This window comes from Neopelma chrysocephalum, unplaced genomic scaffold (assembly GCF_003984885.1).
Source record: "Neopelma chrysocephalum unplaced genomic scaffold, ASM398488v2 Primary Assembly neopelma1_23b, whole genome shotgun sequence".
Classification (NCBI taxonomy): domain Eukaryota; kingdom Metazoa; phylum Chordata; class Aves; order Passeriformes; family Pipridae; genus Neopelma; species Neopelma chrysocephalum.
The window spans coordinates 13,207,083-13,219,791 of NW_020897692.1; the positions used below are offsets into that span (position 1 = coordinate 13,207,083).

Below are 12,709 nucleotides of genomic sequence, written 5' to 3' on the forward strand. Positions count from 1 at the left end.
TCAGATTTATCCTTTTAATATAGGGAAATAACATTTTATCATTACGAGGCACCATAAAATGTAAACACAATCACTGTCATAAACCTGGATCTCTGCAAGGAAAAATATATCCATTCATTTGGAGTTACCTTGTATGCATATTGTGCTGCCAGTTCTCAGCATTAATACTGTGCGCGTGCCTCATGAGCCAGATCAGAGACTTTATCACAGGAAACTCAAATGCATCCAATGCTCATTTTTAAAAGAATAAACTATTGATTTGTAGAACTACAGTAACATCCAGGTTTATCTTTCTTTCAATAACCACATTCCCTGTTATGCACACCATAATAACATCACAGTGAAATGTATGATGAAACAAAATTTGTTTGATACACTAGAAAACATTGCTCGGTGATACATTTACATTCTATTTATATATGATTAAACATTTGTTCATACAGTACCTTCTACAGGATTACTGGGTAATTTGGGGGGATTGGGGTTCATATTTTTGGATATTACTAACATGATAGCTACGTCCCTTATATGCAAACATTTGATCTAGAATTTTGAGGGAAAAAAATCAGTATGTGGTTAAGCAGCTTCTTAATATGGCCTATGAAATCATATGCATTGTATGAAAATGCTTCCAATGATGTATAAATATATTCTTGATCTGCTTTTCACTACATCAAATTTAAATCAATATAGACCACAACACGGTCAGTCAGTTATATTCTTAATCTGAACAGCTGGGGGAAAAAAAAAAAGAATATATATGTACATGGAAGGAACAGCAAAAGTAAATGCATTTGAACAAGGAATGTTAGGTGGCTGTTCTGGGAGAGACTTCTATTGCAACTTTCATTTCCACAGTTGTGTGCTGAGAGTCTGGCCAGAGGAGCTTCCAGTCCATCCTGCCGCTGTGCTGGGGGGCTGGCCAAAGCCCATCACGTTGCTGGAACTGCTGAGGTTCATTCCAGCCATTTGCTGATTCATCTGCGAAGCACAAACACATGCATGAGCCTGCTTAGCACTGGCACTGCAACACAGCATGCTGCTGGCCAAAAGCAGTCCTGCCTCCAATCAGCCACTCAGTTAAGAGGACATTTCCCTAAAAATGTTTCTCATTAAATAAAAATACTGACTCAATCTAAGTTTCTAAGCCTTTTTCCACGCTACCAGCTTTTCTGGAGCCCTTCAATCACCATCATACACCAGCTGACAGGCTGCAGCACTTGGTGTATGTGTCACATCTGTATGAAAGTTCCACTAAGGAACTGACACAGCATGTGAAGGAGATGGCCCATGTGGTTGGTTGGTAAGAGTTTGCTTTCACAGTGTCAAAGCTAACCAACAAAATTATGGTTAGAGAGATAAAGAGACACCAAAGCCAGTAATAGAGCCTTGTCTGCACTTGCAACTCCAGATTTTTTTTTGTTCTTTAGAGACCTCATAATCTTGAATACACAAGTTTTTATAGAAATTGTCTATTTAGGTGGCTATCAGCAAAGAATGAGGTGGATTTATAAACTTGAATATTATCTAAATCTAACCATTACTGCTGAAGAATCTGCTCAAGATATTGTAATTCCTTAAATGAATGAAATAATTTACATGAAATTAAATTCATGTGAATTTAGCACCTGGTTAAAGGTGGGAAAGAGTTTGAAATTTAGCACATTCACTTCAGGTGTGGTGCAAAACTATTCGTACTCTCTACAAATATTATCTAATTACTGTAATTTTCAGTGCTCAATGTAAAAATGAGTTTGAGAGCAAAAATTATTCTCTGCTTATGTTACCTTTAATTGAATTATTCACTGATTTGTTAACACATGCCTCTGAGCAGTTCATAGTCCAGCAGTTTGTAACATGGCTACACTGCACCTTCCTCCTACAGCCACACATTTTGGATCTGAAAAGCAGCATCTTTTCTAAAGCACTCTTGTCTGGGAAGCAGTCTTTACCTGAGAGAGGTTCCATTGAGCTTGTTGGTTTTGTTGCAATCCATACTTATTTTGTGGTGGTGTGACCATCTGTCCCACCATTCCACCTTGAGGTCCAACGACATTTTGAGGAAGTCCCATCACACCAGTTTGTGCAGTACCAGTAAATCCATTGGGCATTCCCATTCCTATCATCACGCCTGTGCTCTGTCCCATGACTGGCACCGATTGTCCCATCACGTTTCCCATCATCCCAGTTGCTGCTGGCACAGGAACTCCCATAGCTGGAAAGCCTTGAAAGTGAGTTGATGGTTGTGTGGTAAATGGCATAGAAGATGACCCCATGAACATACCTGTACCAGAGAAGGGAATACTTCAGCAAAACTATTTTGTGATTTTCCTCCCCCATCCCCATAGGTCAGAACTGCACCAAAATAATTTCAAAGGATAACTGTATCCAGTTGTATGTCAGAGCTGTCAATTTACCTTCTGTTAAAACCGAAAATTTGCTTAAAACTTTGAAAGGAAAGGGACTCACCACAAGATTAACTGCCAAGAAGAGTTTGGCAAATCCCTGTGGCCAACCAGAATCTTTTAATTGCTGTATTGGAGGTCTTTGTTTTCGCACAAACATAGCTAAACCCAAGCTCTGACAGCTCCGTACAGATCTTGGCAGCTGCTGGTTACACAGTGGAGACTCAGATCTTCAGCAATGAATTAGATCGCAGAAGATGAGTTCACAAATCTTTCAGTAAACTGTACACTTGATAATTTGAACTGCTATAAATAAATTAAAATCACATACCATATTTTTCTTTAGCTTCCGTATTACATTTCAGTAATTTTTTTCAGTTTTATAAAAGGTAAAATTAAAAATCTTCATTTGAATATAGTTAGCAGGTAGCCAACCTTAGCTTTATATTTGTAGAAGATAACTGTTCTAGGTAAAGCTTAAACTAGGACTGCACAGAAACCCTTGCAAAATTATTTACCTGGAGCATTTTGCTGCTGCATGGTTCCTGTGCCATAGAGTGATAAAATGGAGTCTTTTGAGAGTTGTTTCTTTGCTGACTCTTCGGATTTTGTTGTTTGCTCAGTAAATAGATCAAGATCCCCGGATGCCGCAGACAAGGTAGCAGCTGCTGGTTTAGTGGAAGTGCTCTGGGAAATAAAAGTCAAGACAGACTACTGAATGAAACTGGAAAAAGATGTTACGTTAAATATTTACTGCACAGCCTTGTTCCTCAATCAAATAAAATCCTACTCATTTACAGAAACTAGATTTTAAGTAAATGAGGATCTAAAAAGATGTGGTATGACTAAAGACAAAGAAGCAGTGCATATGATATGGAAACACCACCAGACCAGATGGAGGTTACAAAACAAAGAAAACTAAATCCTCGACCAGCTCCAGGGCATACACATACAGATTATTCATTCCTGTTGCTTCTACATTTTTCATCAGTGAGAAGCATAAATCAAGAGCTGGAGTTAGATTATGAAAAATAATTAGGAAATCAATAAGGAGATTACAATTCACATCTCATTAATCCTCTCATAGGCAGAATAGATTAGAGAAGAGCTAAAACAAAAGATTAAGTGCTTTGAAATGTACCTTTGGAGAAGAGGCAGAAGTAAAATTTTGGTTATCTACTTAAAGTAATAAAATTTCTAAAATACAATGTGTATAATTGGCTTAGAGTTCTTTAAGCACGTTGCACTTATTGAGAAAACATAATTATCTAAAACTTATTGTAGTACGACTGAAAAACTAAAATACAGGCAGGCTGGCAGGCTTTTTACTGCTCTTACACTAAAATATTTTGTAAACAAATTATATCCAGGTGTCTCTTGGTGCTGTTATTTTGTTGCTCGAACATATAAGTTCCATATGGGGGCCTGCCTAGGGAACTAGGCAATACATGGGTTCTTGTTATATTCCTTAAAATACACAACTCATCCTGTTACCAGCACGAACTTTTAAAGCAAGTCAACTGTATGCACAGTGAAAAAGAGCCAGGACTGCAAAGCATACTTGCATTATAGCCTTATTTTAGTCCAGCTAAATGATCCTCAACTGCTTAGCACACACCTGCCACATCCCACAGCATGTGCGAGTTTCAACTCTTTCCCACACTAAAGGAAAATCTTCCTTGGACTACCACTGTGAATGAACTGGACATGTAACCGGGTCCATCTGTTTTCTGTCAACACATACCCAAGTTTATCACACAGACAAGAGGACACCACAAAATATTCAGATCTGGAACACACTTATAAATCTTCCTTAAAGCAACAACCTCCACCTTCTGGTTTTGCTGACTATGCCCCAAAAAGTCCACTATGCTCACACAAACACCACAATACAAACATTCAATTTGCAGCTTCAGAAAACACATCTGACTCCTGAAGTACTACAACCTCTAGATTAAGTCACTGCCACAGATCAGGGAAGAAATAACCACAGAACAATTCTGTTACTAATTAAATTTGTCAGACCAAGAGAAAGGAGCTTAGATTTACATAGTTGATGGTGAAAAATCTCCAAAACCGCTGCAGAAAGGGAAGAGAAAAAAAAAACACACCAAAACGAGAAATGGGAACTTTCCGGCAACTGAAAATCTGCATTTATACTACAGCCAATTTGGGCCAAAGTCACTAGGACTTGGTGAGCAACAAAGGGTGGGCTGACAGCACTACAAAGAGAAAGCAGACAGAAAAAGATGCATGAAATCTTCTCTGGCCAACGGACACTTAAACTATCAATTTCTTCCTACTAAAAAAAGCTTCTGCCTCTTCCTACTCACAAGAATTTCTGATTGCAAAGCAAAGTCAACTTTTTTTAAATAGGTAGTTGGAAGCCCCCTCTATTTGAGACAATTCTTTATCAGGGTGGCATAACCAGTCTTAAAAAATACCAGTCAGATTTAATGATATATTCAGGTAAAAGCCCGTCCTGAACAGCAGTATTTGTTTTACTGTGCATACAGCCAAGAAGTCCCAGTATTGAATTGTTCCATACTGACATGGATCTCCTCCCATGGCGTTTGCCTAAGACAGCCCCCTGTGTGACAGCCATGCTCAGCAGACTGAAGGAAGGAGGACACATAAGCAGTGGAAGTGGGTGAACAGAGGTGGCTTCCTCTTCACTGCCTGAACTGCAGCAAGGAAGGGGTTTTCTTTTCTCTAGAAGGGAGAGCCAGAGACCTGGAGGACTGATCACATTATGTTTACATCCTAAATGTTCATTTAATGTCTCTTCATTCAGTTTGGTTATGGAAGATCCTCAGAGGAGCCAAAGGACTGAACAATCACTCCCTGAAGTGTTCATCAGCTGAATAAATGGAAGGTAATGCAAAATACATGGCAAGAAAACAACAGGTGGCATTCAAGTAAAAAACAACAACCAACAACACTGACATGATTTTCAGGTGTCTAACACTGTCATGCTACCCAAGGCCTCTGTAAAAACACACACCTGGCATACATATAATCATTTTCCTACACGTAGTGCTCTCCGTCAGTCATTATGCCAAAACGAAATGCTCATCAGGTGCTTAAGGAACATGCCGCTCAGTGGTTTCACGGTATTAGTGCAACAGAATTTTTCAGAACTACTGGAAGTCATCTCCAATATGCTTCAAGTTTAAACTTAAGTAATTTTTGTCATCGATAGCTTATGTATTATCAGTAAAAGGCAATACCTATCCAAAAGAAGTTTTCACTGTCAAATATTGGTCATATGTGTCAGGACCACAAAATATGGTAGCTGAATCTGACACTTCACACTTGCCATCTGACTGCACAAAACAGCATGTGGCTGACAAGAAGTTAAGATTAATGCATGAGACTAAAAATAAGTATTTTCATTTTGTCTTTTAATTACGAAAAGACTGCAAAACAGATGATAAGATCATTACATCCTCAATATTTTATGTTGGTCTGACAGTAGTAACAGTCCACATGGCTTTTGTCCATTGTTGGTGGTCCTGTCACTGAGCACCACTGGAAAGAGCCTGGCTCTGTCCTCTGCACCATCCCATCAGGTATTTGTATATGTCGATGAGATCCCCATGAGCCTCCAGGCTGAACAATCCCAGCTCTCTCCGCCTCTCCTCACAAGACAGATGCTCCAGTCCCTATATTATCCTAGAGGCCCTTTGCTGAACTCTCTCCAGTATGTTCATGTCTTTCTTGTACTGTGGGAACCCAGAACTGGACACAGCACTTCAGGAATCAAGGTGAGACTGACTGGCCTATAGTTCCCTGTATCCTCCTTCTGGTCCTCCTTGAAGACAGGAAAGACATTTGCTTTCCTCCAGTCCTCAGACACCTCTCCCAGTCACCACAATCATTCAAAGATTATCAAGAATGGCCTCACAAAGGCATCAGCCCCCTACCTACCTTTGTATTCATGGGTGTATCCCATCAGGACCACGAGGTATTCCCTGACCTGATCCTCTTCCACCAAGGGCGCATCTTCCTTGCCCCACTCTTTCCCCCTCATCTCTGGGGCCTGGGATTCCTGAATGCTGGTCTTGCTAGTAAAGACTGAGACAAAGGTGGAATTCAGCAACTCAGCCTTTACATTAACCTGTCCTGTAAAACCAGCAAAGCTGTCCCTTTCGGCAATGGGCCCACATTTTCCCTACTTGTCCTTTTGTCACCTATGTACTTCTAAGTCCTTCTGTTGTCTTTGACAATCTCTCGTCAGTCCACTCTGACTGGGCTTTGGCTTTCCTAACCCCATCCCTGCATGCTTAGATAGTACCTCTGTATTCCTTCCGGGTTACTCTCCCTGGTTCCACCTTCTGTAGGCTTCCTTTTTGTGTTTGAGTTTCACAGGAGCTCCTTGTTTACCCACGCAGGCCTCCTGGCATCTTGTGCCTGACTTGTTGCTCTCTGGGATGGACCACTCTTGAGCTTGAAGGAGGTGATCCTTGAATATCAACCTCCTTTCTTGTGTCCCTCTTCTCTCCAGGGCCTCATCCCATCAAACTCTTTCAAGAGGGCAAAGTCAGTTCTCTTAAGTCTAGAATTGTGATCCTGTTTTTGCCCTGCTCCCTTCTCTCAGGATCCTCAACTCCATCGTCTCATGATCACTGCAGCCAAGGCTGCCTTCAACCTTAACATTCCCAACGAGCCCTATCTTGTTTGTGAGTATGAGGTTGAGCATAGCACTCCTCTTTGTTGTGTCCTCCATCATATGGGTCATCAAGTTGTCCCTGATGCTCTCCAGGAATCTCCTGTATTGCTTCTGTCCTGCTTTGTTGTCCTTCCAACCTGCTGGCAAAGATAGCTTTGCCCTGTTTGGTGAGCTGTGTCCAATCTCTCCTGAGTGGATGCTAATTCTCAAACAGGGTCCTGCATTCAGAGAAACTAAAGCCCTTTTGTCATCAGCAGCTCTGCAAGCAATTGTTGGCACGCAGCATCAGCGCTCTCCTCTTTACACCCTTTCCTTTCACTGGGATGACTGAGGAGAACACCACCTGGGCCCTGTACACCTCACTAACCACCTCCAGGGCTCTGTAGTCAACTATTCCCTCCAGATTATCTCTGACAGTGTCCATCCACATGGAAGAAGAGCAAGGGGTGACAGAGGGCTGAACAAGCTTAAGCATTCCCTTCACAACATCCCAGATCCAAGACACTGGCAAGCAGGAAAATTGTCCAGACAACAGGTCAGGTCTGCAGATGGGGTGCCCCCCTGCCCCCTGCAGCAGGGAGCTGCCCACTACTATCACTCGCCTCTTCATCCTGGTGGCCTTGCATAGCTCAGCATCAGTCACCTCAGGTGCTTCATTTGAAAGCAGCCCTTCAGCTTTGAGGGCTGTGAACCACTTCCATGGTAGGAAATCTTCAGGTGGAGCTGGAGCCAACTTTTTCAGTGTCAGAAGTCACCAGTTCCATTCTTTGCCTACCCCAGCACTCACACTTACTGCCCTGCCAGGAGCAGACTCTGCACTCCAGTGCAGTCGAGCTCTGGGGCTCTTGAAGATGCTGAGTTTCTGAGAAGATCCTGTGTATCCCTCATCCTTTCTGATGCTGCACAGCCTGCTCACTTCCTGCTGTAATTCCTCCCCTGGTGACAAAGTTCTTGAAGAACAGCACACTTCCTGTGGGAGAAACCATCTCTCATCGCCTCAGGGAGAGGCACCAGGCACTCCCCACAGCCTGCAACCTGCAGGGCTGCATCAATCATCCAAAACTCCGTCTGGGTCAACCTCTGCCCTGACAAGGACAGATGCTCCAACACCTACAAACTGAAAGAGAGGTGGCAACAGTAATGAAAGAGGAAAGGGGACAGTAGGACATGTGCAGTTGAGTGAAGAACTGCAGGAGAGAAAAAAGCACATGTGCACTTTCCTGCTACTTGCAGGTCTCTGGCTGGTATCTATGACAACAGGGATGGGCTGTAGAAAAGCCAGGCCTCCACTGCTTTTCATTTATATGGTGATAAATAATGGTCCCAATACAACATTCTCAATTTCTCCCTGCTGACTGGAAGAGCTACCTGCATAGGGAAAATACAGCCTAGCACACCATTATTCTTATGTAAGCAAGTTAGGCACTAAGTACATTATTAAGGTCTTAAATTCTGTGTACAATTCTTATCCTCTTTATCTTTTCACTGTCAGTGCACTTGCTGCTTATTTCAGCTCTTCCTGGTTTTGATTTTGCATATTTTTGTTTTAGACATCTAGACAGTTCCATTAAAAATAATCAACTGTTATTTCCTGGTAATAACTGATGAGGAAATGAGCACTCAACTATATTCAGTTCACACAAAAAACCCCACTAAGAAATCTCATCTCTTCTCTTGATTTTAGGAATTATTAGTAACACCTGAAGAAGTCAGATTAAGATTTCTATCACTTCCTAAGATCATATCCAAAACCATAATTAACCTTAAAATAAGATTAAAAATTCAACTTTATTTCTTGTTGCATGTCCAGTACTCAGGACAAACAACGCAGCATTTTCTTTGCAATCAACCTTTTCTAGGTTTGAAGACAGTTATCTCCCCTGCAGTCTCATTTCTAACTCTTTCTTCAGATTTTCCTTCTCTAGAACTTTAAATAATTTTCCTTTCCTCTAGACTGTCCAGCTGACCCCTTCTGGTTCTGGAATATGATGGCTGCTCTTCCACTGTGTTCCACCTAAGGTGTTTCCAGCACCAAAGAGTGTATAATCACAGAATCATAAATGGTTTGAGCTGGAAAGGAGCTTAAAAATCATCAAGTTCCAACCTCCCTGCCATGGGCAGGGACACCTTCCACTAGATCAGGTTGCTCAAAGCCCCATCCAACCTGGTCTTGAACACTTCTAAGGATGGGACATCCGCAACTTCTCTGGGCAACCTGTTCCAGTGCCTCACCACCCTCATAGGAAAGAATTTCTTCCTAATATCTAATCTAAATCCATCCTCATTCAGTTGGAAGCCATTCCACCTCGTCCTATCACTAGATTTCTCTGATAAAGAGTTCCTCCCCATCCTTCCTGTAGCCCCCCTGTAAGTATTGAAAGGTCACTATAAGGTGTCCTTGGAGCCTCCTCTCTTCTCCAGGCTGAACAACCCCAACTCTCTCAGCCTGCCCTCACAGGAGTGGTGCTCCATCCCTCTGATCATCTTCATGGCCCTCCTCTGGACCTGCTTCAAGGGATCCATGTCCTTCCTTTGCTGAGGACCCCAGAGCTGGACTCAGTACTGCAGGTGAGGTCTCACGCGAGTGGAGTAGAGAGGCAGAATCACCTCCCTCGACCCGCTGGCCACTCTGCTTTTGACGCAGCCCAGGATATGGTTGGGTTTCTGGGCTACAAATGCACATTGCTGGCTCAGATCCAGATTTTCAACCACCAGAACCCCCAAGTCCTTCCCTGCAGGGTGGCTCTCAAACCTACTCATTGCCCTACCTGTACCCATGTTTGCGATTGCCCTAACCCAATTTGAAGGAATGAAACTTTTGCTTTCAGAGACCTGAAAATGTAAAGAGGGGTAAAATAAACATGAGCAGAAGCTACAAGCATTTCAACTGATCATATCTGAACAGGACTAAATAGCTCTCAAGTAAGAAAGACCCTGCTTAAATAACACTCACAATAAAGCAGATTTCTGAAATAACTCGTTTTTACATAAGAACTGAGTGCTTTGACACATTAACATCACCACAATTTGTTAACAAGTTTAAGCTTGTCTGCTGATCAATGGCAATCATGTCAGGTACATACACCTGACCTCAGCAGAAAATGAAAATTTAAGAACATCTATTTACCTAAAATATACCAGCACTTTACATGAAAATTTGTTGGGTATGAATCATGAAGAACATACACCATTTCTATAAAAATATACTTTTGTAGCCACTGAACCAGTTCTGAACTCCCAACACAATACACTTCAAATCAGGCACACACACAGAAATTCAAAAAAAGTTTAAGTTGACTGAATTTTAGTATCCTTCTTGGAGAAAGACTTACATTAAATGTTTCAGTGAATACTCCCAAACTTATAACTCACAGTTCTCCCCTTCTCTTCCTCCCTACAAGTTTCACTGATGAATGAAGATCACACTTTTGCTGGAAAACATACCCATACAAAGTCCAAATTAAACTCTGGCTAAAACCATTTAGGAAATTAACTATCGGTAAGAACAACAGACCTTTGCTTAGTTCCTATACAGTGTTAGGCAACAAACCCTATTCTAATAGTCGTAATTTAGTTATGCTCACTTCACATGAAAAAGCATCACTTAACGTACAAAATGTTCTTTTTTCCTTTTTCCTGCCTATGAACACTGCACAATGGCTAAATTTGTAGCACGTGTCTTTTAGTTACTGTAGGAGCTGGATAAGGTAACTCTTCTTAAACCCCCTTCAGTTTGCTTATAGACAAAACTCTAGGAAAAAAGTTACTCAGTCACATACTGTTCTTTACCAGTCCTTTACAAAACCAATAGTTTGCATCTGGCTATGCTGAACAGTAGGAAAATATTTTTAGTGTTCTTGAAAACTGTGTTAAAGACACATATTTGAAAGCAGAATGAAAATGCATATGATCCTGAACACTGAAGTCACATTTGAAAAAGGAAAAAGAAATGCTTTTGTTTTCACTTGAAAATCATGTCTTGGCTATGACAATGGACATAAATTCTAAGGTTTGCAGACATCATGTTGTTTCAGTCTCATAATAAAACACTCAAAAAGACACTTCTGTGTTCCAAAATGCCATAAAACCAAGCGCATTTAGCACTAAATGCTGCCTTTCAAGTGAAGTTGGAAAACAAAAGCAATCCTGTGAAAACTCAAGGGTCATACGTTGCTTCTACAGATCAGTTTGAGGAGCACCATTACATTCCCTTCTTCTTCAATGCTCTCAAATCCCACTGTGGTATCTCAGACACACCTACTATGCAGTACAGGTAAATATCTCAGTGAGAAAGCAAGCCATGCTATTCCACATTTGATCCCTTCTTCTACTTCATGGGGTTTTTTTATTTCAATACATTCTGTTAATAGATACTCGGACAAGTTCAAATTAAGGATTGGCCATGGATTTCTACTTTAAATTTTCCAATTCCAAGCACAGGAACTGAATGTTAGGGTTACTCAACTGCTAGTCTGAGTTCATGCCCACTTTCCCAACTGCAGCCTTGCACAAAATAATTACACATCATAATCACACCACTTTTTTACTTCAGAAATTTAAACAGACTGAGTCTTTAAAACCTCTCATTATAAGGCAACCTTTCCAGTCTCCCATATTCTCCTGACTCTTCTTGAATCCCATACAACTTTTATCCACGTTACAAGGTGAAAGATCTTACAAAATACTCATATTGCTGCCAAATGAGAGGCTCCTGTCCAGCCTCAGTTCCCAGACCAGACACCGCCGTCCTGAGATGCAACGCATGCAAGGTCTTGTTAAACCTAAAGTAAACCAAGTATTTCCTTTGCCCCAGTTTACCAAGCAACCCATGTAATCACCTGTCTTCTGCAACCTACCCATGTCCCTGCCTCTTATCTGGGGAGATTATCTGATTATATTACATTTTCTTTGAGATTACTGATTAAAAATGGAAGATAACCAAGCATTAAATCTTGCAATATGCCATAAGGATCATGTGCTTGATAAAAAAATGCTTGATGAAAGTTCCATTTGTTGCTCCTGATTATAGAATTCAGAAAAAAGAAAAATGTCACTAAAAATCTAGACAGGTTTGTTTACAGCAAGTAAATATATTCAGACTTTCCAGTACACAAACAAGATGATACTTACCAGATATTGAGAATAACGTTATCCTTTCTAGCATTTTTTAATCAATTTAGTAAGTTATGGGTCATCTACTGCCACCACCTGCAACTCTTAGAACGCTTCCATTAACGCTGTCTCCGTACAATCCTAAACATTCACTGGTCAGATTATGTGACTAATACGTCTGTTCTAGAACAAGCAGCAATCACAAATATTGAGGCCATGTTGCTGAGAACACAGCTGCGCTGGGCAGGGCACGTCTCTAGGATGAAGGACCACCGCCTCCCTAAGATCATGCTCTATGGTGAACTTGCCACTGGCTGCCGCAAGAGAGGAGCCCCAAAGAGAAGATACAAGGACTCCCTGAAACAACATCTCAGCCTTGGCCATATTGATCAACATAACTGGTCTACTCTGGCCTCTAATTGGGAGGTCTGGAGACACACTATCTTTAACTCTGCTGCTTCTTTTGAGAAAGCACGCAGGATCACTCTCGAGGAGAAAAGACAACGAAGAAAGAACCATG

General features: G+C 41.3%; 1 protein-coding gene across 2 annotated transcripts in view; it reads right to left on the reverse strand.

The window, feature by feature from the left end:
• Positions 1–3: 3 nt before the first annotated feature.
• SMAP1 (small ArfGAP 1) overlaps positions 4–12,709 on the reverse strand; it is a 91,347-nt gene continuing 78,641 nt past the window's right edge. For both annotated transcript variants that reach the window (XM_027697852.1, XM_027697843.1), the window contains 3 exons: positions 2,924–3,092; positions 1,953–2,284; positions 4–981 (listed from right to left, as the gene is read on the reverse strand). In XM_027697852.1, the coding sequence (XP_027553653.1) occupies positions 847–981; positions 1,953–2,284; positions 2,924–3,092 (636 nt within the window). In that variant the 3' untranslated portion in view covers positions 4–846. The remainder of the gene's footprint in view (positions 982–1,952; positions 2,285–2,923; positions 3,093–12,709) is intronic.